The sequence below is a fragment of the Podarcis vaucheri genome (genome assembly GCF_965113315.1).
Source record: "Podarcis vaucheri genome assembly, chromosome: 2".
Lineage (NCBI taxonomy): Eukaryota > Metazoa > Chordata > Lepidosauria > Squamata > Lacertidae > Podarcis > Podarcis vaucheri.
In genome coordinates, this window is record NC_138760.1 from 62,632,220 (window position 1) to 62,658,103 (window position 25,884).

Below are 25,884 nucleotides of genomic sequence, written 5' to 3' on the forward strand. Positions count from 1 at the left end.
AAGCCTCTGCTGTTCTCAAAATTATGTAAATTGTTAGTCCAAAATGGAAGTACAGTAGTGGGCAAACTGACCACTGGGGACTGGATTTAATTCTTGATAGTTGCCATAATGGTTACTTTTAATGGCACACTGGGCAGGGAATAAAAAAAAAATTATTATTCTAGTAGTAGTAGTAGTATGCATGTCTACTACCTTGGCAAGCCCCAACCTTACCCCAAGTCTCATTTTCAAGGCATACAAGTGGAAAATGCAACAAAACACTTCAATGTGGTATGCTCTTGTTCAGGCTTCTAGCCAGCCAGCTATTGGCCTCTTCCAAGAGATTCCATTCTATTCCCCACTACCATCAGTCAGCATTCTATGGCCACAGGGCAAAAAGTCTTCAGTGTGCTGTTTCGGGGGGTTTTTTTGGGGGGGTTGCACTTTTGAAAACCTTGGTGTTACCTCAAGGCTGCCAATTCCTCTCTTACATGGTATCATTTTGTCTATATAAGGATCCACAAGAGAATGAATTTGCTGTTCGTATACAGGATATTCATGGAGTTTATACACACATAACCGATTATCACATACAGTTTTGCATGTTTCTAACTTTCTTGTTTTTGTAACTAGCAGCACATTCCATATACACAGTCCTCCTTAAAACATGCCTATTGTATGTTATGTACACACACAAAAAGATGACTGTAATAAAATATACCTGAAAACTTGTTGACTCCCCTTTGTGTTCAAACCTTATAGCAGCTTTAGCTGAAGCAAGCAATTAACAATAGTAAGGGCTGTTTTTCAAGGAAATCCCACTACTTGGAATTAAGAAAATGGAGCAAGCTGCTTTTGGATAACTTGGCTCAGTGCTTTACAGCAAAATTAACATCAAATTGGTTACCTTTTAATATATGCAAGATATTTTCTTATCTACTGAAGCCACAATTCATGCTCTTTTATAGCAATCCAAGTATGCTGAGATTTATTATTATAAACCAAGTATGCTGCTATTAAATACCATGCCAAAAGTTTTTAGAATAAACCTGCAGGACTGATATTTTGCAGCTGTTTTTTGGACTTCTGTTCCTTAACCATGCAATAACAGTAGTTTTGTCTTTTTACAAATAGCCTCTTTCCCATCTGCACCAAAAAAAGGGGGGAGCAGCTATGCAGCTGCTGCTTGATATAATCGTGAGAATCTGAGCAGCATTTCTAATAATACTGTGGGGGTATTGTTTTTCTTACTATATTATCTATTTTTGTGATTTTAAAAAAACCTGTGTTTTTGTATTGTAAACTGCACTGTGATCCTCAGAATAAGGTATAGAAACTTAACAGCAGCAACCACCTGGAAACTCAGATGTGATAAATACAGCACAGGAACAAAGTAACAAATAGACTCTTGTTTGTGTGATTCACATGAGGCCTTGACCCCATAATCACCACACACGGGACCTTCAGCTGACAGCTTGCCCAACCATTTTGTTCAGGACACAGGACTTTAAAATCACTGTGGGCAGTTTCAGTGGGAGAAGCCAGATGTGCTTCAAATGCAATACAATGGTACATTGGTTCTCAAACTTAAACCGTTCCGGGAGTCCGTTTGACTCCCGAAACCGTCAGAAAATTAAGGCCCAGCTTCTGATTGGCTGCAGGAGCCTCCTGCAGTCAAGCAGAAACCACATCGGATGTTCGGGTTCCAAAAAGCCGGAACGCTTACTTCCGGGTTTGTGGCATTTGGGTTCCAATTTGTTTGGGAGCCAAGCCGTTCAAGAACCAAGGTACCACTGTACTGGAGTTGCTGCTCTCCCCATGTTATACTAGGATAGTCTCAGGAAGCTTCACCGTTACTCACAACTAAAGTGCAGTACTAACGTTTTAGCAAGAATTTATCTTCCATCTTAGTAAAGAATGGAAACATTGTTCCCTTTGAAACCCATGTGCTGTATGGAACCCAAATTGCTCAAGTGCTTGGACTATGGTAAGATCAGGAAGTAAATTTAATCCACTGACATAGTGCAGTATTCAGTCCTCAGTATTATGAACTTGTTCCTCACCTCCACCCTCAAAGAAATAAGAATTACTACAGTGCATGAAGTGCAGCTACATAGAGACAAAAGTGACTGAGGGCCATACTGAATGACACCCTGGCCTTCATTTTACAAGTTTCAATTTCTCTCTTTCCTCTTACTGGCTGCGTAACAGTAGGCATAGTCAAGGCTACTGCTATTCTTTTGCTTACAAAGTAGATTTCAACAAAATCAGTACTGAGAATATATTATGGTCATTTAAGACTGTAATGTAATATCCAATCCTAGTCATAGAGCAGACTCATTGAAATCAATGAACTTAAGTCTACTTATTTCAATGGTTATACTCCAAATATGACTTCATTGGACATCATCTACAGCCTGTTCAAAACAAGGTTTAAATGCAAGTTTCTTCCAACTGAAAGGGCTAGAATGAAATATTAGACAGTCTTTCTGTTAAAATGACAATTTTATAAACGTAATTTAATAAATAAAGTGAAAAAATGCTAATAGGTGAATAACAACTCAAAGCCATATTGCTATCAAAATGTAGGACCTCTTTTCACATGCATTTGCTCTCTGAGAAAAATTAAGTGAATTTATGATCTGAACATCGACTCCCAGTACATTGCTCCTGACTTCATTCAGGATAATCTGGATTCTGCATAGGTTCAAAGAGACATAAAAGCTACTTTTTATTAAACACAACATGGTATGAACCTGCAATATATTTAAAAGTCAACTATCTTCCATTATTAGTTCACAAGTTTATTATGAAAAAATGCTGCAACACTCTTCTGCAGCAACATCTTACAGAAAAAAACCTGTTCTGTTCAAAATAACTCACTATGATGGACAAGTACACGGGACATTATATAGAGGGAAGTGTGAGGGAAGAATGTGGGGGAACCAAGTGCAGACAAAACAACCATACAATTAAATTAAACAGTTTTCCCTGGAAAAAAAATCAGAACACAAATAAGAAAATCAGTCTTGGTACTTATTTAAAATGTTCATTAAGCTTCAATGATAGTTTGCTATCCTTATCTACAGTCATGCTGGAAAGCTATAGCTAAATGGAAAGTTAATTGTTTTCACAAGGTGTTAAATGTCTACATCTTAATATTTGCAGTCTCCCAGAGAAAGCAAAAGTAACTACAAGTAGAGCTATGCCAGAAACTGGTTTCTTGACCAACAGTGTTGCTTCAGCATGCAATGAACTGGTTCATTCTAAAGTGGTCACAGTCGCTGACAGACAAGAGGCTTTGTATTTCAATATGGCACATCTTTTGGTCCATGTGAAAACAGGTTTCAATGTTAAATGTTTTCTGACATTTTGGAGTTACTGTTGCTCTTCCCATATCCTTTAGGTCAACACATGGTTCATGGCAATACTGTACAAGTGTAAAATCTCGTTACAGGAAGTAGTCTGGAGTGCGACGAGTAACATGTGGTTCACCTCTGCGTGGCGCTGGATCAAACTGCAAACTGAAAAAAACCCAACACTTTTAATATTTATGTGGTTTATGATATCCAACTAAAACACAGCAGACCCACTGAAATCAGTAGACTTACATCCACAGAATTCTGTTTGACTACTCAGGGATAACATTAGATATCAGCCATAGCTTTTAAATTCTCTACATTATTCCAATTCATTCTGCGATCAAGATTGTGGCTGTTTTTCCCTTACACTTCTAGACGTAGAAGACATCAGCCATCTCTAGAATGCATGTAATATGCATCAGTATTAACTTGTAGTTATATTCTACCAAGCCCTTTCTTTTAGATCAATACAAATGGAGGATCAGTGTAAAACTGACATAGCACTTGAATATTTAACTGTGCTCCTTTGGAAGGAACAGCAAGATATAAATTTAAAAGACAAACTTCAGAAGCATTGCAATTTCCAGAGCTAAACCTTCATATAGACTGCAGAAAGATGAAATTATAGAGGAAGAGCCTGCCATTCATCTAGGAGTTCAATTAAAAATCTATGCAGCCCACCCTACTGTTTTATGGGCTAAGGAAGGTGATAGTGATAAGCATACAGATCCTTTGCTCAAAAGAAAATCTTGCTGCATCTTAAGGATAAATTAGAGAATGCATACTGTTGCAAAGAACAAAAGCAAACATCTCTTCAAATACCATTTTAAATAGAGGAATTCAGCTTTACTTCCCCCAAAACTGACAACCAAGAGAGGCTATTAGTAAACTCCCAAAGCAACTTCCTGAATCATTGGGACTTTAGGGTGAAGAGCAAGTAGTAATAATTTAATAATAATAAAAAATATAAGAAGAAGCAGCAGCATCAGGTGCCCAGTATTACAATTTGTTACCCATAAGGTTAGTTTTATACTCTATCAGAAGCCTTTTAGGCAAGTTTTTAATATCTGATTGTTTTATTCTGTTTTTAATCTGCTGGGAGTCACCCAGAGTGGCTGGGGAAACCCAGCCAGATGGGCGGGGTATAAATAATAAATTATTATTATTATTATTATTATTATTATTATTATTATTATTATTATTATTATTACTACTACTACTACTACAAATTAGCAGTTACAATTATATAGTAAAGCAAATTCTAACCAAAAAAGCCCACACACTGTATTCCACAACCACCCACATTTTTCCAAGTATACAATCAGGTAAGATTTGTCAACTTTACTCATCTTCAAACAGCCAGATAAGGCAATTTATGAACAGCATTCTAAGTAGAATTATAAATGACATGTTTTGTTAGTTCTTATAGGAAAAATCTTTAAGCACTTACAATGAATATTTTAGAGTATCATCAAGTTCCATGATTGCAGCTTGGTTACCACACCGGTAGCAATAATTTGGAGCACTGAAAATGGTTACTACATTCCGATCATGACACCAATTGTAACCCTGAGGAGGGGGGAAAGCACACAGATGCACATCATTTTAACATGTCTCTCTACGGGGAGGGTAGTAACCTTTAGTGGACAGAGCATCAGAATAAGATAAACAATTTATTACTCTAAATTACCACTTTTAGCCATTTATGTAAGAACTGACAACGTAGGTACTTCCTATACAAAATCATATAAATTGATCTAACCCATTGCTATCTGCTTTGAAGAAGCTGCTCTCCAGGATCTCAGGCCTTCCCAATCATTCTATCAAATACCTTTTGTAATGGTTCTAGGGGTTGCTCGTGTGTAAGCCTGTGGCAACACCTGCCTGGGTTGCCTGAGTGAACCTTTCCTGTCCGGACAGCCACTCACCCATGGCTGTCTCAATCGCTGGCAGAATCCGTCAGTGGGCGTTTCTTAAACTTCTTCCAGCAAAGAAGTTCTTTGACGCCCAGTCTCCTCCTACTACTCCTACTTGCCTTCTACGCAAGGAGGGCGTAGGCAGCGGAGGACCCTTCCTCTCCCCGCTGGTCCCCGGCAAGGAGTCATGTGACCGCCTCTCTGATTCCCCCATCTGCCCCCCTTCTCCACTGGAGCTAAGCTGATTCCCTTCCCCAGAAGAGGGGCTGCTTCTCCCAATCCCGGGACGCTCTCTGGGATCCCTCTGGAGCTTGCTCTCTCTCTCTCTCCGGCACTGATGGCAGTTCCCTGACACCTTTTTAACAGGAATTAAACCTGGAAGCTTCTACATATAATAAACCAGCAATACCAATCAACAATGGCTTCTTCCTAATGAAACTGATCAATGTCAGCCTTAGCTGTCCATCTGTAGAGATAGAAAGCCCTTAGGGTTGAATATGAAGAAATAAAAGAGGTCAGTCAGTAGATGGCAGAACTTCGTATCCCACACCGCCCCCTGAAAAATATTTGGTATATAAAATCCTAGTGTCAGAGTTTAAATATTTGTACTGCAGTAATTTGTCATGGAATGACACAGTAAAATACAGGTCTAGGTGACAGGAGTCACTTACAGTGGAATAACAGAATCACAAGCCATTTTCATGGAAATAATTATGCCTTCAAGTCTATCCTGCAAGCTCATTTTTTAACAAAAGGACAAGATATACAAGTTACTTTGCCACCACAGGCTTAACATATCTTTATTTGTATGCCAAAGCTATCTGGTTATGCAGGGAGATTTTCACGTCAAGAAAGGAAACAACATAAAAAGTCTGGGGCTTACCTCCATTACCAACTGATGAGCTCTTGAGACCAGTGTAAGGCCATTAGCATGGTTGAAGGTTTCTGAAATATCTTGTCCAAAAGTATAACCAGCACCTCGAGGAGAAATGCCCCAGCCACCACGATCATCTGGGTCTGACCACAGCAAATCACACATTGGACCCTAGGAAACATTTCAGCATCATTACACAGCCAAAAAAAAAAAAAAAAAAACCTGAAGAGGGCTAACACAGCCCCAAATTTTTAAGAAGAAATGTTTGAAGAGTAGCTGAATGACTACATTAACATGGTACTTTGAACCAATTTATTTCTTCCCCAAACCACCTGCACTGAGCTCCGTGGGGGAAAGAAGCATGCTCAACACTACGTTCCCAAACTGACATCAGTGCTAGGCAAAAACAAGATTATACTCTGCAGCATCTGAACACAGAATTGGTGATGCAGATGTTATTCGGTGCAAAAGATGGTCCTCCCAGCTTTTAAGAGTTATGTGGACCCCTAGTTTGCCTACTCTTAAGTTGAAGAACAATCTACTTGGAGATGTGTCATTTGTAATTAGCAAACAAATTTCCACCTTTTAACTAAGATTTAAGTGCTGTTTATAGTTTTATTGTTTGGATAAGGGAACAGGACAAGCAGTGCAAACATTTTTGGAGTTACAGGTCATGTGGAAAAATAAGGTTTACTTTAACAATAGACTCCCTTATAACGCAGAAGAGGAATTGGGCATTAGTATGATTTCACACACTAACACAGCACAGAAATTGTAACACAAATTATAGTTACCTCATGTGGAACTTCTTGCAGACGATCAAGTGCTCTGATGTGATCCAGTGTATCTATAGATGGGGAAAGACCTCCATGTAGACAGAAAATCTGAAAGATAAATTCATTTGTTGGGACATGAATTAGATCCAAATACTATAGCTACAAGTGTTTTTCAAAGTTACAGATAGTTTCTCTAGGAAGAAAATCTGATAAAAAGGTAACAGATCTTCTACTCCACCTTCCTTCTCTGCTAATATTAGGAACACATCAGTATTTTCAACATACCTGTCCGTCCACCAAGGCAGTTAGAGGAAGATAGTCAAAAAGGTCTGTGAAGTATTTCCAGACATTTGCATTTCCATATTTCCTTAAACATTCATCATAGAAGCCATATACTTGTGTGATCTGTCTGCTTTCATGGTTCCCTCGAAGAATAGTGATGCGTTCACGATAACGGACCTATAAAACAAGATAGCTACTGTGACTAAACCAAGTATGTACTTCTCCAGCATTTCTATGAGCAGAAGTAAGCCGTAACTTATGGAGATTTTTTATTATTATCATCATCATCAATCATCATCATCATCATCATATCTGTACCCTGCCCATCCAAATAGGTTGCCCCAGCCACTCAAAAACATCTTAATACAGACATCACATTTTAATAAAACATATTTAATTTTGTGGTATATTTTCTGTGGTATAGTATATTTTTGCAGGATAAATCCCAAAGTTAAACTTGGAGATATTCTTTTTCAGGTCAGGAATGAACTTCTCTATCCACTTCTGATGGAGATAGACCCAAGAACACTGGAAGATTGAACAGACCTCTAAAGCAACCCATTTAATATGTAGTCTCTTTGGGCAATACAATTGTGTTGCCTCCAACATCATTTTTTTCATTAGTGTAGAACCTCCAACCCCAATGACTCAGTCATTATAATGTTCATTAGTACTGTATGTATTACAGCAATTCAGACTATACAGGCATTATATATTTCAATACCAACATTCATTTTAAAATATTACCTTGAGAGCTACCAGAAGTGTTACGGTTTCAACAGAGTAATATCCCCTGTCAACATAATCCCCCATAAATAAGTAATTTGTGTCTGGTGATTTTCCTCCAATTCTGAAAAGTTCCATGAGATCATGAAATTGTCCATGGACATCTCCACAAACTGTGACTGGACACCGTACTTCTTGCACATTTGATTCTTTTGTCAAGATTTCTTTAGCCTGCAGAAGGGGAAAAAATAGCTTTACATCAATTTGCAGAGATAATACTTGTTGATTTCTTTTAAAGCATTCCACCTGCTCACCTTTCTTTAGTTACAAATATAAGTGCCAGGTAACACATTTGAGACACACATTCCTGGAAGCAAGTTCTCCTGAATTAAGTGACCCAACTTCAGGAATGGAATTCTTAGATCTGGGTCCACAGGTGTCAGGCACACATGGCTCAGACTGGCAGTTTAATAGAAAGTGGAGCAGTGGAGTAGAAGAAGGGGACATAACAGATTGCAAGAGAGGAGAAAATGGAGCAGTCAGGGGGTTACATAAAAGAGAAAATGAGTGCCAGACAGAATACACAAACAAGTTGGATCTAGAAACAGATCCTCTTGAAATTGCCTTTTCCCCCCAAATGTTCACCACCAAATCACAGATCCTGTTTCCATTGGCTAAACCATTTTTTAATGGAGCTAGAGCTTTCCAGACCTTCCATGGCACAATACAGACCCTTGTGAATTCTTAATTTTAAAGGGCCCCCTCAAAACTACAACGCCTCTGTACAGTGAAGTATTATATGATTTGTAAGTGGTTTTGCTGTCATACTACGTACATATCAAAGATGGATCCACAAGGATCCATGCCTAGGATATGTGGGTGTGGTGTGTATGTGGGTGGGTAGTGTTGGCAAGCACCAGTGATTTTTGATGCATAGTCTAAAACAGTAAGTGTTAATTTTATGGGTGGTAGTCCCCATCTTAGATATTCATAAGTGTGCTAAAATGCAATGCAATGACTTTTTCTTAACCAAATCCACAAAGAAAACTCCTTTGCATGCAAAGAAGAGTTCCACTTGCAGCTGGCTCATTTGTATGGTTGTTTCTATCTTGTGCTTAGATCACCACAATAGAAACCCTGGTCAACCATACTACTGCAGCACAATTAATATAAGCAATACAGTGATAACTCGGGTTATGAACTTAATTTGTTCTGGAGCTCCGTTCTTGACCCGAAACCGTTCTTAACTAGAGGCACGCTTTTGCTAATGGGGCCTCCCACTGCCGGCGCGCGATTTGCGTTCTCATCCTGGCGCAAAGTTCTCAACCCGAGGTACTACTTCCGGGTTAGCAGAGTTTATAACCCGAAGTGTTTGTAACCCAAGGTACCACTGTACTTTAAAATAATGAAATCATAGCTGACATAGATTTTTTTCCTTTTAAGAAGATACAGGATTTCATGAAGGGAACTCCATTAACAATGGTTCATCCATTTTTTTAAAAAAACCAATGCAGCCAGTGTACCTAGGAATAAACTTGCAACCAGATCTTATGTTCCATGTGCTGTATAAGGGAATTATTTTTAGGACAGCAATCTCCAATGAAATAAATGAGGAAACAATTCCAGATGGGGGAGCTCCAAGCATGCACTTTACCCAGAATAAATTGCTGGGTTAAGGTGAAGCAGCAATCTTCTGGGAACCCTAACTTTCTGGGCCTCAAGTTGCAGAAAAGCCTTAATTTGAACACAAAAGGTTACAACATCCTCAATGATCCTAATTAGTCATATTTTGATAGAAGCCAGGCCCCTAACAGACTACCCAATAGTACAATATGATTAGACACCTTACCACAATCCTATACAGTGGAACCTCGGGTTAGGTTCTGGAGGTCTGTTCTTAACCTGAAACTGTTCTTAACCTAAATCACCACTTTAGCTATAATGGGGTCTCCCGCTGCAGCCGCTGCATGATTTCTGTTCCCATCCTGAAGCAAAGTTCTTAACCCGAGGTACTATTTCTGGGTTAGTGGAATCTGTAACCAGAAGCGTATGTAACCCAAGGTACCACTGTACTATACTGAAAATACTTGTTTTTTTATACATCAGCAGATAAACACTACTGTTCTATCTAATTACTTGATTCATATTACCTAGTTTTTTACTTAAGATTATCCAGTTTTCCAATTCCTTTTTCCTGATAAGATCAATCCCATGTGTACAATTATTGTCAGACAATGGGACGCGGGTGGTGCTGTGGGTTAAACCACAGAGCCTAGGGCTTGCCGATCAGAAGGTCGGCGGTTCGAAATCCCCGCGACGGGGTGAGCTCCCTTTGCTCGGTCCCTGCTCCTGGCAACCTAGCAGTTTGAAAGCACGTCAAAGTGCAAGTAGATCAATAGGTAAGGTAAATGGCGGGAAGGTAAATGGCGTTTCCGTGTGCTGCTCTGGTTTGCCAGAAGTGGCTTAGTCATACTGGCCATATGACCTGGAAGCTGTACGCTGACTCCCTCAGCCTGTAAAGCGAGATGAGCGCCGCAACCTTAAGAGTCGCCTGCGACTGGACCTAATGGTCAGGGGTCCCTTTACCTTTAATGCTGCACTGCATTAACCAAGTCTGATTCAGTATAAAAGGAAGCTCCCTATGTTCCTAGTGCTATATTCCCACTTTGAAAAAAGAAGTGGCACTGAAAGTATTGCCTTCTTGTAGCATTTTTACCATGTGAAAATGGGTATGCAGTAAATATCATAAATGATTTATCTGCCCAGAAGCTATCCAGAAAATTGTAATGTAAGAGTTGTTCAGGCTGACAGAAATGCTTTCCAGCACCTTGTTAAAAGAAACTCCATCAAGAAAATACACATTCAGAGCTCAAGTTTTGCTTGGCTTCTCTCTCTAAACATTGTATTGCTTTGGATCAAAAGGCAGAATGAGTAGCAGTACTCAAGGGTACTAGATGACACACTAAGCTCCAAGGCACACACAGGCTCCTCAACCAGAGAATCACTACTATTTATTTTCTCCCAGTTGTACAAGTGCCACCACCAAACCTCCCTATACCACCACAACCATCATGGCACAAATCAGGCTCAATTTTTTTGAAGGGAATAGTCTACGACTTCTGTGCCACTGATGGTGACGGTGTCACAAAAGTTTGAAACCGCAATAATTTTTACAACCTCCTGTTAGACCTGGGCCAAAAGAACAATGTTGGGACAAAGGAAGAAGTGTTCAAGCAGCAGATATTCACTTGCCATAATGGACTGGGATTCCTCCAGTCCTGACTAGTCAAATTCCAGGCTTCATGCAGTAACAATGCCTCTACCTCATTAGACAAATCCACTCAGTGATGAGTTTTCTAGAATATTCTGAATTGAATTTTTCCCAGAAAATCTTGTTCTGGCCTAAATCAACTGAGATTCAATTTAACATGCTAAAAGGGTATTTACATTTAATACACGATAGATTAATTTTAAACGCTGCATGGTCTCAAATCTTTTCCAACAGCTAAGAGAGGCAGAGGTGAATGTACAATATTGTATTATGTGATCCCACTGAGATCCCAAGATGACATTTTGCAGGTAACTCTTAGAAATATTAAATAGCCAATACAATTTTTTGGAAATTTTAAATCATTTTTATTCACTTTTTAAAATTTTCAATTTTGTAATTGAAATTTTAAAGTAAGTCCATCATGTGATATATTGTATTAAAGCCCATGAAGTTCTGAAAAGATTGATGTTTTTGGTTTTGATGTATCTCAATTATGGACTGAGCTTTTAAGGTTTATGTGTAGGCCAAAATTGTCATTTTGGAAATTTCAAACTCTTATAACTCACAAACAGGATGAGATAAATAATGAAAATTTTAGATGTAAACTTAGTTTTGATCATTCAATAAGTGTACAAAATATTAAGAAAATTGGATGACATGAGGTAAAAAAAGTTGGATCACTTGATATGGAATGACCCAGAAGATATGGTACTGAGCCAGCTGCATCAATCTATTTCTAAATAATCCTTTACATGCAATAGCCCAGGACACACTGTTTTCCAAAGCTGCCACGTCCATAACAAGAACTGAATCATGAATAATTTTCTTCCATTTTAAAGAAAAGCCTTCCTACAGTCCAAAGGCCTTGAGCCAATTCACTTAGTGACTCAACTGTGGACTCCTGAATGACCTTAACTTGGGTTTATATTCTGAAGTGCTTGTTGGTCAGGATCTTTATATTCACTGAATTAAATACTGCACCTGTGATGCAAACAAGTTCTGCAGCCACCAAATCTGTCTCTCTACTCCCCGATGACACTTCACTTACACCCTGTTGTCCATTTTCTCATATACACCTCCCATGAACCATTTATATGGGTTCAAGAAAGGTGAACAATGAGGAAAACCCTGTCAATACATTTAATATTTTCCTGAGATCATACTGGGGGTTGAACAACAATCTGCAGGAATGGCCCTGTTCTCCAATCATATCACCTACCAAGTGTGTGTGTCTTTTAGCATTAGTGGAAATATTAATATTGGTCACCAATATTGAAAAGAAGAGTGAAAAATAACTTATCTTCTTGAAGGCAGGCACTCCTTCAAAGTGAAACATACCTTTCCTGCTAAACAGAAGTTTAGCACATTCATTCTCAAAGGGATGAGGCTTGATAATTCAGAGTATTTTTAGGAAATTTAGCTTGCATTTTAGTGTTTCCCAACATCAAACATTACTTGGGGACCTGTCCTGGTTGAGTATAGAAATCAGTATTTCACACTGGTTACCAAGCAAAAGCTATCTCTAAGCTATCATACCAACTATGGAACTCTCAAGATTGATGAATTATCCTTTTGTAATGTTTGTTAAAAGCCTGGGAGCTCCACTATCAGATCAGAAATGTTGTTTCTGCCACTTCCGGTAGTCTCATCTCTAATGTTAACTGCTCTAAAAACTAAAGGAGAGGGGAGAGAGGCCCTACATACATTTTCTAAACCACATCCATCAGTTTTGTATTCTTGTTATAAAAAAGCACGCCTAGACATTCTGTTGTTGTGTCCATAACCTAGGATTAAGGTGCCATTTAGCTCCTAGCTTTCATATCTCAGTTTCTAGAACTAGGTACACCCTAGAAGACTTAGGCCTGCTTAAGACCATACTTTTTAAAGACAAAAAGCAAATTATTTCTCTTTTAAGAATTTTCTTGAACCGCATTGGATACCATATCCATCCAGGCAGCTGTCTTTATCTTTGATTTTTTTCTACAGCTGTAATTGATCTACTCTTTGACAACTGCTTACCATCATATAATTTATACAAGATTCCACCACATCTCCAATGCTTTTCAACATTTACATGAAATGCAGAGAGAAGTCATCCAAGGGTTCACCAGTATGTCAATGACATCCAACTCTACTTCTCATTTTTATGATTGTTAGGTGAGGCACTGAAGTATTGAACCAGTAAGATGGTGATAGCTAGATGAGTGCACATAAATAGAAACTTGATCCTAACGAAATAGAGGTGCTGTGGGTACATAGCTTGTCTGCTCAGGAGAGTCTAATCAGTTCTAGACATCATTCCACACCCATTATGGATCAGGCTTGCTGTCTGGAGTGCTCCTAGATCCAGCTTTGTCACTGGAGGCCCAAGTAGCTTTTGTGACACACAGCATTTCTTTATCAAGCCAAGGTTGATAAGCCTGCTGTGGCCAATCCTAGATTGGCCTAGACCAGAGGTTTTCAACCTTTTTGGGTCCACAGCTCCCTTGGCCAACTACATTCTTTCTTCGCACCCCTGAGGAGCTCAGTAGCCTCAGCAGCTCAGAGCCAGCAGCCCCTCACCTTTCCAAACACCCTCCCTGGTAGTGTTCTCTCAGCCTCCTCTCCTCTCCCCTCTTCTTGGGCCTCCTCTGGGCAGCCGCTGCTGCCACTCCTGGTCTTGTGTACTGCCCACCCTGCCCCAAAGAGACGTGCCTCCTCACACTGCCCCACAGGGGCCTGGGAAGCACCCTCTGGCCAGTCCCAGAGGCACCATTCGCCTAGGGAGCTTGTAGCCAGGGCTGCTGCAACAAATAGCCACCACAAGCCTTTGAGAAGCAGAGATGCAAGAGGGCATCAGAGAAGGGAGGGAAGGAAAGAGTGACAGAGGCCTGTGTTGCCCGTGGCACCCCTGACCATCATTCAAGGCACTCCAGGATGCCACAACACACTGGTTGAAAACCACTGCCCTAGACAGTTATCCATGCTTGGGGGGAGGGACTCAGATTGTTAAAGTGCTATGCGTGGGGCTACCTCTGAACACTGACCAGAAGCTATAGTTTAGCCACTAGATTGTTAACTAGGATAGTACCTTGGGGTAATATAAAATGAGTCAACATGGATTTCAGCCGTATAAGTACAGTTCTTAGGATGCAGCCTATTGCACTTCTCACAATGAGGTCACAAGGAAAAGGTTTTGATTGTTGCTAAAACTGGTTAAGTAATAAAGTTTTTACCGCTGGCTATTCACTACCGTATCTTCTGCCAGGCTGGATAAGAGCTTGTGCCTGCAAAAGTAAATCAGCTGAATTGTGTTCCTAAAAAATTATGCAGGATAACAAGATCCAAATTTACCTCCCCAACTCTTTCTCTTTCAGATAAAGTCAATCTTTCAACTTTAATGCCAGCCTCCAACCCAACATCACAGAAAACAGAGCCAGGTTCTCTGCTGTAGCCATCAAAACCAGCCCAAAATTATTAGAGGCATTCAAAATGTCTGCATTTTTAACGATTTCTGATTGTTAATTTTGTTATATTCTCTTAAAAGATATAGTTTGTGTGCATGTATGCTGTTGTTCTGCTACTGTTGCATTGATAACCCTATACTGTATTTTATGTTTATAGTCTGCAGACCAAATGAAGTGGAACTTGCTAGCTTAAAACAATGGTCAAAAAGCTTCATTAATTCTTATGAGAATACTGTATTATAAACTCCTTTCCAGCAGGTTCCTATTAGCATTCAATTTAGTTCTGAGTTTTAGGTCCAGTTCTTGACTGCTTTTCTATTACTGAAGTACTTGAACTAAAAAGGCAATTAGGACCAGCTACAGCTTTGGAGATAGGTGAAAAGCAAGAAGCTTGGGGAAGGCAGGTTGGTTTCTCTTGCTATCAACCTATCAAATAGGAAGGAGCAGCATGTAGAAGAAGTATTTTTGCATATTTCCAATATCTGTGTCAGTGGGTGATATTTCCTGCTGTCATTTCTTTAGGAGTCCAACAGGCAAAACCAGATAACAAGGCAAATTTAATCTCATTACCTCAAAACACCCCAGTTACTTATCTAGACTCACCTCTTAAGCACTTTGCCTTAGATTTCTGACTGTTCTTTACACTAAAGGTGATTCCTCCTACACCCATCTGTTATTCTTTGCCTTGACTGCAATATATGCTGATTATACTGAAAGTGATCTTTTCTTCTCTCTGCAGAATAAAAAATGTTTCAAGCACACTCTTACCTATCAATAAGAAATGTATTTCTAAATGATCATAATAAAGCACTTCTCCCTAAATGTTTGCTTTCCACCAAACAAACCTGTTTATTGAGAAGCCTACCTTCCAGACCAACTGAATTTTTGACAATTGATAAGTGCCAAACTATGTTCCTTAGAAGCTGTGTGGCCATACACATTTTACTTAAACAGAGAAATCATTCCCCACTAATAACAAACTCACGTGGCTTACGCAAACAGGATAACAGAGGAAGGTATCATAGAATCATAGAATAGAATCATAGAATCATAGAGTTGGAAGAGACCACAAGGGCCATCGAGTCCAACCCCCTGCCAAACAGGAAACACCATCAGAGGACTCCTGACATATGGTTGTCAAGCCTCTGCTTAAAGAAAAGTCAGGCACAGAGGTTTTCAGAAATACCCCCCAAAATTAAGGGCAACCTTAAAAATAGCCCCATGAGCACTGGGCATGCTCTACCTGCCATCAGATAATATTAAATGCTAATTGGAAAAGGAAAAGGAAATGATGCAGAAGACAGAATGCAATGCTCTGCTTGGAGGGAGGAAATTGGTGGCTGGAGGACACACACAAATTTTATTAGTGCTCTCACTTGGGTTCACCAATGCATATTCCTTATTTGTTTGGGAGAAATTATAATTGGGAGAAATTGGGACTTATTTATAAGGGGGGACTAGGGTAAACCAGAGGGAAAATATTTTATTTCTGTACTTTTCACAAGCTGTCAGCTAGTTTTGCCCCAGAAGCCTTGTCAACCATGAAATATGGTTAACAACAAAAAACTGAAGTATGTTTCTAGTGCCACAGTTAACAAACTTCCCTTGATACTAACTTTAAGAAGCACTCCAGATAACAAGGGATAATAAAAAGAAAAGCTAAAAATGCCAAGGCAACTCTTTCAACCATTACTTATGTTTTCACATTGGCACCAGTCATTTGAAGGAAGAACATCTATGAGACTTCCATGCATTTCAATTTTCTTGTATTTCAGCACAGTAAAGACATGTTTATATACTACTGTATAGTTGCAAGAACTTCTTTGTCTCAAACCCTAGTCACATCCACCTCAGCAGCAGAAAATGCTGCAAAAAGTGAAGGGATTTACAATCTACAAATTAAATGCATGTTGCACCCACAAGTTACCATGTCTAGTACAGCTCTGTGTCACTGCTTGCTCTCCTCTGACTGCCCCAGGTTATATACATACAGTAGGAAACTGGGTAGCTCCAGGAATGTAGAGTAAGAATTTGCTTGCCATTTTAGAAACCAAACCAGTTAAGACCACAAAAAAATCCAATTTTCCCAGACTGAAGAAATAAATGACTCCACAAACTAGCATTTCACAATACACACCCCAGAAGCTATGGGTATCTGATTCTTCTGGGTACTTTGCACAGGACAAATGGACTCACACTGTAAACAGCAAGTGACAGCACAAGGTTGAATTCAACAGGCAGAAGCTGGGGACTGGAAGAGTAGCACAGGACTTTTGTCTTTGTACATTAGTATGAGGCCATACTGTATGATATATTCTGCTTCCCAAATCATTACAGTCTGAACAGCAGTGAATTCCCACAATTCTATTTTCTGTATAGATAGCACTGGAATACTGTAGACTTGATTCCGACTTCATATGGGACTATAATATGCTACCACAGCAGCTAAGTTGTACAGAAACAAGAACCCCAATAGTTAACTCTGCCAACACGGCTCATGCTCAACATGTTGCTAATTAGCAATACTTTTACAAGCAGTTTTACACCTCAACCCCAAGCAGAGGCATTTAAAAGTACCTTACACAGATGCCAATGAAACCTGCAACTAAGTGTGCTCAGGCGAACTGCCACACAAGAAAATACAGTAAGCAGAAATAAATTCTAAGAATTCCAATGAAAACTTATCAGTCCAATGTACTAGTAACTACCCTGATTATATAAACTTCCAATAATAAAATTTACCTGAAATATATTAGGAAATTCAAACCTTCATATTTTAACATGCCAGGTTAATGTGATGTCATTTAGTATTTGGCATACTTACACTGAGGCAAGTTTGTCAATCCCTTCCCCATAAAAAAATTCATTATGTCCATGGAATTAAGATAAATATAGCATTGATTTTTTTAAAGTACTAAGGTGAAATAATTTGACAATAATTATTCAATTACTGCTTGCAACAATACAAAACAACCCTACACAAAGATTGGATACTTTGCCACTTTTATCCCCCTTATTCTCCCCCTCTCTCCTTATTAACTATTCCCAACTGCTACCCATTCATGCTTAACCACCCAGATAGTGTTCAAGTGACCAGATCGTCCCTTCCCTAACGCAAAGCAACAGAACAAGGCTTGGTGATAAGCGACCCAAACAAAAAAGTGTGCCTGTGCAAAGTACATTGACGTCTTGTCAAGATTTCTTTTCACCAGGATCTTGCTGCCGCCCCCCACAGAAAGAGAAGGCTTTGCCCGCTAAGAAGCACAAGGGGGGGTTTCTATCAGCACAGTAATGCACTGTGTATTTTCAGCGAAAGGCGCCATTTTAAGAGTCAGCGGAAAAAAGGAGGAGCGGAGGAACTAGATAGAGAAGCGGTCGATGCGACAGGGGGCGCAGGGCTGCCGGGGGGGGGGCGATCCTCTCGTCCGGTCATGGGGCAAAATACCCCCTTCCAGATCGGGAGGGGGTGGGAGGCTGGAGAGGGGAGGCAGCGCTGGCAGCGGCCTTTCCCCCCAAAGACTGCACCTGCCCGAGGGACACACCCCGCTCGCTACCCGCCCTTCCTGCCCCCTTCAGCGGAGTCCCCACGACTAGCAGCAGCTCGAGGCAGAAGCTGCTATTCATCCACTGTGGGGCTCCCCCCTCCCCACAATCCCCATCCGTTTTCGGCCTTTCCGGCCCTTCCACCGCGACGGTGCCTCTTGCGCCAATTGCGGAACCCCTGCGCTGGGATGGGGGGACTCTCCTGCCCCCCATCTCGCTCCTCACCCCAAAGGTCGCCTAAGCAGACCTTCCTCCCTCGCCTCTCTCCCTCCGAGGAAGGACCCCCCCCACCCCCGCTCTCCTCGCTCCCTCCCTCCCTCCACCTGAGCACCCTTCCCGGGTGAACGTCCCCCGGCACCCCAGGGGCCTCCCTCCCTTTCCAAGCAGCGGCCTCGGTTTCCCGCCTCCGCTCGTCCCTTCTGCCGCCGCCCCCGGCAGGGTCCCCTCCCCCCGTCTCCCTCGGAGGCGCCGCTGGCTACCCACCTTCTCGCAGAGGCTCTTCACCTGGCCCTCGGAGAGCTGCTTGCACTCGTTCAGCTGCTCCACCCACTGGTCGAGCTCCTTGGTGAAGACCTTCTCCTCCATCCTCGCTGCTCGCCCAGCCGCCGCCGCCGCTCTTTCCCCCGCTTCCTCCTCCTCCCTTCCTCCCTTCTTCTGCCTCTCGCCGGCACCCGCCGCCCCAGCCCAACCCCCGCCGCCGTCCTCCTCCTCCCCCTCCCCCTCCGCACAGAGACTGCACTGCCTCTCGCTGGGAAAGAAACGACGAGCGGAGGAGCAGGGAAGGAGAGAGAGAGGCAGGAAGGGCCGGATCCGTCCCTCAGAGGCGGCGAGAGGAGCAGCAGCAATGTGGCGGAGGCGGCGAATGCTACTCGGAAGCTCGCTGGTTCTCTCCCCTCCGTGTAATGGCTGCCGCGCCTTGACGTCACCCGGCCACGGTTCCCACCCTCCTCCTCCTCCTCGGAATAGGCAAAAGGGAAGAGCCTCGCGCCTGCTCGAGAAGAGGAGTTGCGCATGCGTCAGGGGGCCTCTCTACGGGTGGTTGTAATAGCGAGGGAGGGTGGGGCCGCCTTAAGGAACCTGCGCGCGCCGCTGGGAGCAGGCGCAGAAGCGCCAGGCGTCGGTGCTTAGCCTCGCCTATTGCACGTTCCTCGGGGCGGGGGCATTGTGGGATTCTGGGGCGGGCGGGGCGAGTTTATTTGACAAGAAGGGTGATTTGGGGAGGAGAGGAGAGACCGCTAAAAATTTAAATCCATAGGGTCGCCATAGAAACGCAGGGGTTGTTTTTTATTTTTGCTGAGCGCTGGCTCCATGGGGGCGTTGCTAAGAAGAGAACTTCTTAGCAAGTTTGGCGCACCCCCTATATACTGCTCCTGCCTAGTGACTTCCTCTTCTCGTATTGTGGGCAGGGCGGCCAGGGATTGGTGGTGGTGTCTAGGAGCAGACACGCACCGCCCTCACGAAGGGCAGTCAGGGACTCCGTTCTCTTCCTTGCATTCATAGAATTGCAGACTTGAAAGAGACTCCGAGGGTCGTCTGGTCCAGTCCCCTGCAATGCAGGCATCTCAACTAAAGCATCCATGGCAGATGGCCATCCAAGCTCTGCTTACAAATCTCCAACAAAGGAGAGTCCACCACCATCTGAGGGAATCTGTTGCACTGTCAAACAGCTCTTAGTGTTGGAAAGTTCTTGGGTAAAATACAACGCGTATCCTGTTGGTTTTCCAGCTCTTAACACAGCAGTTTTCGTTCTTCAAAAGTCAAGCAAGATTCCGTTGGAAACATCAGACTGTAAAATCTGTTTGTCTGAACAATGTTGATGTAAATGTAAATCTAAGGCCCTAGATATGAGACTCCGCACAAGAACTGACTGCTCTATGAATATCAGGTGGTGTTTGTAAAATATCAGGCCAAAAGAGAACTTTTCTTGATATAATTGCAGTTGTTGAGAAGCATTATTTCCTATCAATACTAGTCCCTTCCTTAGAAGCTTGAAAGACCTGTTTTACCTGCTGTACATTCTTGCAGAATTTGCTATAGCAAAAATGCTTTCTACAGGAATCCAACTTGTTGCATAATGACCAATGGCTATTGCTTACCACACCATTGGTTTTACTTTATGGCACAATATTTGAGGGGTGTTCGCATGTTACATTCAACAAGTGTACAATCCATGCACCTGTGTACATAAAAAGTAGTACATTATGTGTAATGTTTGATAACTATAAGTTTATCCACCTTCGAATGCAATGGCTGAGCAGTACAAATGAACCAGTATGCTCTGTCACGCAAACACTTGTACGTGTATAAAGACAGTTTGTACCAGTGTTCAGTATAACGTGAACAGCCCTATGATTGACTTTTGCCTCTCTATTTATTTAATTTTTCACCCTATAATCCTTGGCTTATGTTATTAGGCAAGACCCTTGGATTCAGGGTGTTAAAGACAAAAGGAAATAAAACCAAAATGCTCTTGTACTGTATGTGAATAGCACCTTCCCATGATAACTGCAAGTGCTAAAATTGTTACCGTGAAAAGTCTCTAGACAATTAAAATGCCTATATTACTCCTAAACTAATGGGATTCTGATATATTCTCCCCCATAATTTTTTTAACATGTAGGTGAAGTGTTTAGAAAATTCTTGTGCACAGCTTTGTGCAGCTCACACTCAAGCCCAAAATTCCAGTTGTCATAGAATTTTAGTGTTGGGAGGGACCCCAAGGGTCAGCTAGTCCAACCCCCTGCAATGCAGGAATTCTCTATAAATAATAACGTATGATTTGTTGTGCCAATAAAGCATCTAATGGAATCCTCCTTTATGAAGCAATCTGGTAAAATCTTGCCTTTATGGAAGCCGGTGGATGCTTGCCATTGACTTCAATTGATCAGTCTTTTTCCACATCTTTATCTTACAAGTGGCAGGTGGTAGTAAATTTAATTACAGTTAATTCAAATTAATTCAGATTCATACAGTGAAGAATGAACTTACACAACATGAATCACCGCTGAAGAGGAGGATCAAAGCAGAATGGATGAGCTATTGACACAGAGTCTAGTAAATTCTCGAACAGATTCTTCTGTAGGAGAAAGTCTTGTTTGATGTGATAGTTTAGCTGTGGAAGTTATTTTCACTCTCTTTATACTAATCAGAAATGATAGATAGCTGTGAAATGGCACAAGATTGCCAAAGCAACAATTTAAAACAATGAAATGTTCAGAATCCATTATTTGTGAGGCTAATCTGGCAAACGAAAGCCATGAACAAACAGATCCTGTCATGAGTTACAGCATGTTCAGAACAGCGTAGCTCGGGACCCTTGGCAAGGAGCGATATTGGTGCCCCCCCCCAACTGAAAAAGTCACTTTACCACAGTGCAAGAAGGATGGGAAGATTTTCCTGCGTTTGATCTTGCTGTGACAGTGATGGCGTGTTGCCACACACATATATGTTATACACTCCATAATCTGATAGGTGCTTTTTATGACTGTCCACCCCCATGGACTGCGCCCCTGGTAGGGACTGATTTCACCAACCCCTTGGTATGCCTTCGAGTATGCTTTAAATGGGACATAAGTGAGCAAGTGGGTGTATATACTTGCTAATATAAGATATACTATAATTCAGGATTTACTGACCTGTTAAACTCTGCACCACACCCTTTCCAAATCAATATAATTAAATCTGTGTGGCAAAGACATGCAATTAGCTTGCCCTTTTTGGTTCCTTATATCCAGGAATTTCATGTGCCGATCTTAAACACCCAGCGTGAGGGGACCAGAGGCCAAATACAGCCCTTGAGATGGTTCTACACAGACCATGCCCCTCTCCTCAAGCCTCTATTAACTAGCCCTGATCCAGGTCCTCCTCAAGTGCTTTTGCTAGTTTGAATGTGCCCTTGAACTGTGATAATGCCTCTTGCTTGCTTGGATCGAGGTGTAGAAACATCTGGTTTTTGCTTGGTTGGAATGTAAACAACGGTAAAAAGGTCAGAGTCATGCGTGTGTTGCCCTGCCCACTTTTGATCCACCACCAAAGGCAAAATAATGCAGCCCTTGAACTGAAAAGGGATTCCCTTCTGCACACTGTGCATACATTCCTGGGATTAAGGTCTGTCAAACTCTATGGGGCTTACTCTTTTATGGGCAGAAGTGCATTTAAGTTCCTTGGTTTTCACTTCCCCAATTTTTTTAGGCCAGGCTATACTGCTGGACTCTAGCACCTTCTGCATGTCTCTATATCCCTCTGTCATATGTGAAAAGGAGTTTCACCTCTAAAGCACATACAGTGGTACCTCGGGTTACATACGCTTCAGGTTACAGACTCTGCTAACTCAGAAATAGTACCTTGGGTTAAGAACTTTGCTTCTGGTTGAGAACAGAAATTGTGCTCTGGTGGAGCGGCGGGAGCCCCCATTAGCTAAAGTGGTGCTTCAGGTTAAGAACAGTTTCAGGTTAAGAATGGACCTCTGGAATGAATTAAGTACTTAACCCGAGGTACCACTGTATTTACATCCTCAACTGACTTCAACTGATCTTCAGTTGTTGCATAGAGCTGTTCACATTTGGGGGCAGCCTCCAGGTTAGGAAAGTGGATGGTGTGGCAGGGTAACATTGAAAGTGGCAAAAGCATAACCTGTGAATGGTGGAGATGCGCATTGACTGTAGTTGGAGAAGATTCCCAAGTAATCCCGAAAGCGCTTGAAAATGCATGTGTGATTTTTGCTTTAGAGCTAAGAAGCATATGGCTTCCTTCCAGGGCAGATGGCAAAGCTCCCACGCAGGCCTGAGTCCTCCTGGCACCTCTCTCTTGTAAAAGGAAGCACTGCCGCCACCTCAACAATGTTCTGAGAACACGAACGAAGCATTAGCAAGAAAACTTCAAAAATATAACCAATTACTGTGGAATTGCCATACGTCACTTCATTGTAGGAGGGCCTCTGTTGGTTGGGTTGGGCAAGAGCATCCAGATTGGCTGTGAAAGCTTTTTTCCAATTTTTATTCTGCCTCTGAGCACCAGGGTCTCCTCCAGCTAGCCTGTTTACTGAGCATTTGTCCTGATTTTCTTGCAGAAAGCTTACATGGTCAGTCTTTATTGAGCATTCATTCTGATTTGTACACAGGTTGTATATTATTATCATTATTATCATTATCATCATCATCATCAGATACAAGGGTAGGCTATATGCCTGAGTCCCTCCTAATTCCTAGATCCAACAAGGATCCAATTGCTGGAGTAGCCAGACAAGTTTCTTTGTAATGGCCCCTAAGTATGGGTCATTAAGGTAACAAAGGAAGTAGCTCTGTGTCAGTAAACAAATGGGTGAGGGCCCCCTCTCTCAATTGTCAGTTAGTTAGAAAGAAAAAAGCCAAGGGTGAGTTGTGTGAGGTAGAAGCTGGATGCAGGCTGCAGGCTGGGCGGCTGAGAGCTAGAGCCATGCTTGATTTCCACTGGGATCTAAAGCTGTGGCTGTGGGAGACGCAAGGGACCCTCTTGGAGTGTAATACTGGGAATGTCTCCATTGTAGGTTCAGGTTGTATATATGTGTAAATAAACCATATATCATAAAGGCACTGCAATATTCACTGTCCCTCATTCCTAGGAAACCAAACCATGAAAATCGAGCCTGGAACCCCTGCAATCTTGCACCACTCACAGACTGGGTTGGCATGCAACATTATATTGACATGGCAGTGATCATTCATCCGAATTTGCTTGTGCAGTGTTTATAAACCTTCTAATTAATAATTTGTTTATCCCACACCTTTTGGTGCACTTCACTGTCATTTTCTTAACTGGAAAAAGTCTGAATTTGTTATTAAAAAATGATTTGTTAAGCTAGGGAGATGAATCCACTGTGATAGTGCAAGCTTAAATTTACATTCTGTACTTGAATCTCTCCTGCAAAATATGGTTAGTCTGGAGGTGACCCAGATCAAAATGTATAGGGCCAATAACCCCCTAACAAATAACCATAAGCATTTGTAGCTTAATGGGGTGGGCTGGGTGGACTCCCACTAAACTTACACTGCTATTCAGACCCTGATTACACTTCCACTCTCAGAAATTGGTTGTCTCGACTGTGTGTCCTTGGACTTCTAAGATACCGGTATGTCAAGCAGGTGTTATGTGCTTGCCAATCACCAGTGCTTAATTTCCAGGGGAGTGGGGAAACAAGTCAAGTCTGGAAAATGACACTACCTGATTTAGAAGCCCTTCCTTTCATTCCTGATGAGTAGTGTGAAGAAAATGCACTGCAAACTTGCGGTGGAGTGGTTTTTTTCTTTTCTTTTTTTCATTTAAAAACATTTCTTAATTCATATATTCAGAGGTATGGTATTGCAGGAGAGGACTTTTTCAGCAGAGGCTCACCTAATGCCAACATTGCAATATTTTCAGTTCCAGGCAAAAGTATTTTTGTTTACTCAAGTATTTGAGCCAGTTGGAAGTTAATTTTACAGATTATATTTATTGATCTGTTATTGTATTGTTCTTCTGTTTATTGGTTTTATGCTGCCCTGAAATGCAAAAAAGGATGAAGGTAATTATAAACATGTTTTTAAATATAGACATACATTCCCAGGTTAATTGCTGCTATTGTGAAGAGATGCCAGGGTGGTGAGCCTTGGTAAAACAAAAGCTTGTAGTGTTTAAATTACCGTATTTTTCGCCCTATAGGACGCACTTTCCCCCCTCCAAAAATGAAGGGGAAATCTGTGTGTGTCCTATGGGGCAAATGCAGGCTTTCACTGAAGCTTGGAGAGTGAGAGGGGTCGGTGCGCACCGGCCCCTCTCGCTCTCCAGGCTTCAGGAAGCTATCAGCAAGCCTGGGGAGCCCGCGGGAGTTCCCGCAGGGCTCCCCAGGCTGCGGATAGCAGCCTGCTTCCCGGAGCGCGGGGCGTGCTAGAAGCAGAGCGCCCAGCGCTTCGGGAGGACACCTGCAACCTAGGGAGCCATGTGGGAGTTCCTGCAGGGCTCCCTAGGCTGCGGATAGCAGCCTGCTTCCCAGAGCGCGAGAAGTTCCCCGCGCTTCGGGCAGACATCGGGCAGTCCCACAAGCTCGGGGGACAGCGGGGAGGCACAGCGCCGCCATCCCGCTGTTCCTCGACCTGGTTTGGAGGCTGGCGCTGGGGAGAAGTTTTTTTCCTTTATTTCCCCCCCCCAAAAAAAAAAAAACCCTAGGTGTGTCCTATGGGCCAGTGCGTCCTATGGGACGAAAAATACGGTAATATGCTAGAAAGTACTGATAATCTGTATCAAAAGTCTCTTGGCTCCAACCATTCCTAGAGTGATATGCCACATAACCCAATGGATATTTTCTTATTCCCTGCTCATTTACAGAAGCTCTGTAAATATGGCATAGATCATAGGGATAAAGAGGCAGTTGCCATGGAGATAATGTGATGCTACAGCTTTGCATTACAATTGCATGCATTTGGCAATTGGCTTGAAGAGATATAAAATCCATCCCCTTAAAACAAAAACAAAAAATCTTCAGGAAATCTGTCTCTTCTCTTTATGCCCATACAGAAGGGATTGGCACATTTTGGCTTTGAGAGATATGAGTACCTGTGAAGGAAATTGAAACCCCAGGAAAAACTGTTGATATTGCAGAGTCCTTTGCACAACGGAATGATGAACAGTACGTGCCACATGCTTAAAGTTGCTTTATTCTCAGTTCAGTATTGAGAAATTACAAACATGCATCTTGC

At 41.9% G+C, this 25,884-nt stretch overlaps 1 protein-coding gene across 2 annotated transcripts; it reads right to left on the reverse strand.

Moving 5' to 3' along the window:
* Positions 1–2,767: 2,767 nt before the first annotated feature.
* Positions 2,768–19,103, reverse strand: PPP2CA (protein phosphatase 2 catalytic subunit alpha). Of its 2 annotated transcripts, XM_082211689.1 has the most exons (8): positions 18,659–18,806; positions 15,236–15,365; positions 7,937–8,146; positions 7,193–7,366; positions 6,926–7,015; positions 6,141–6,302; positions 4,792–4,910; positions 2,768–3,503 (listed from the first exon to the last, which is right to left on the reverse strand). In XM_082211689.1, exons 3-8 carry the CDS (start codon positions 8,051–8,053, stop codon positions 3,431–3,433), a joined length of 735 nt encoding a protein of 244 aa, XP_082067815.1. In that variant the 5' UTR covers positions 8,054–8,146; positions 15,236–15,365; positions 18,659–18,806; the 3' UTR covers positions 2,768–3,430. The 2 variants fall into 2 exon arrangements, with proteins under 2 accessions (XP_082067815.1, XP_082067814.1); XM_082211688.1 differs by lacking the exon at positions 15,236–15,365 and having other exon boundaries at positions 18,659–19,103.
* Positions 19,104–25,884: the final 6,781 nt, after the last annotated feature.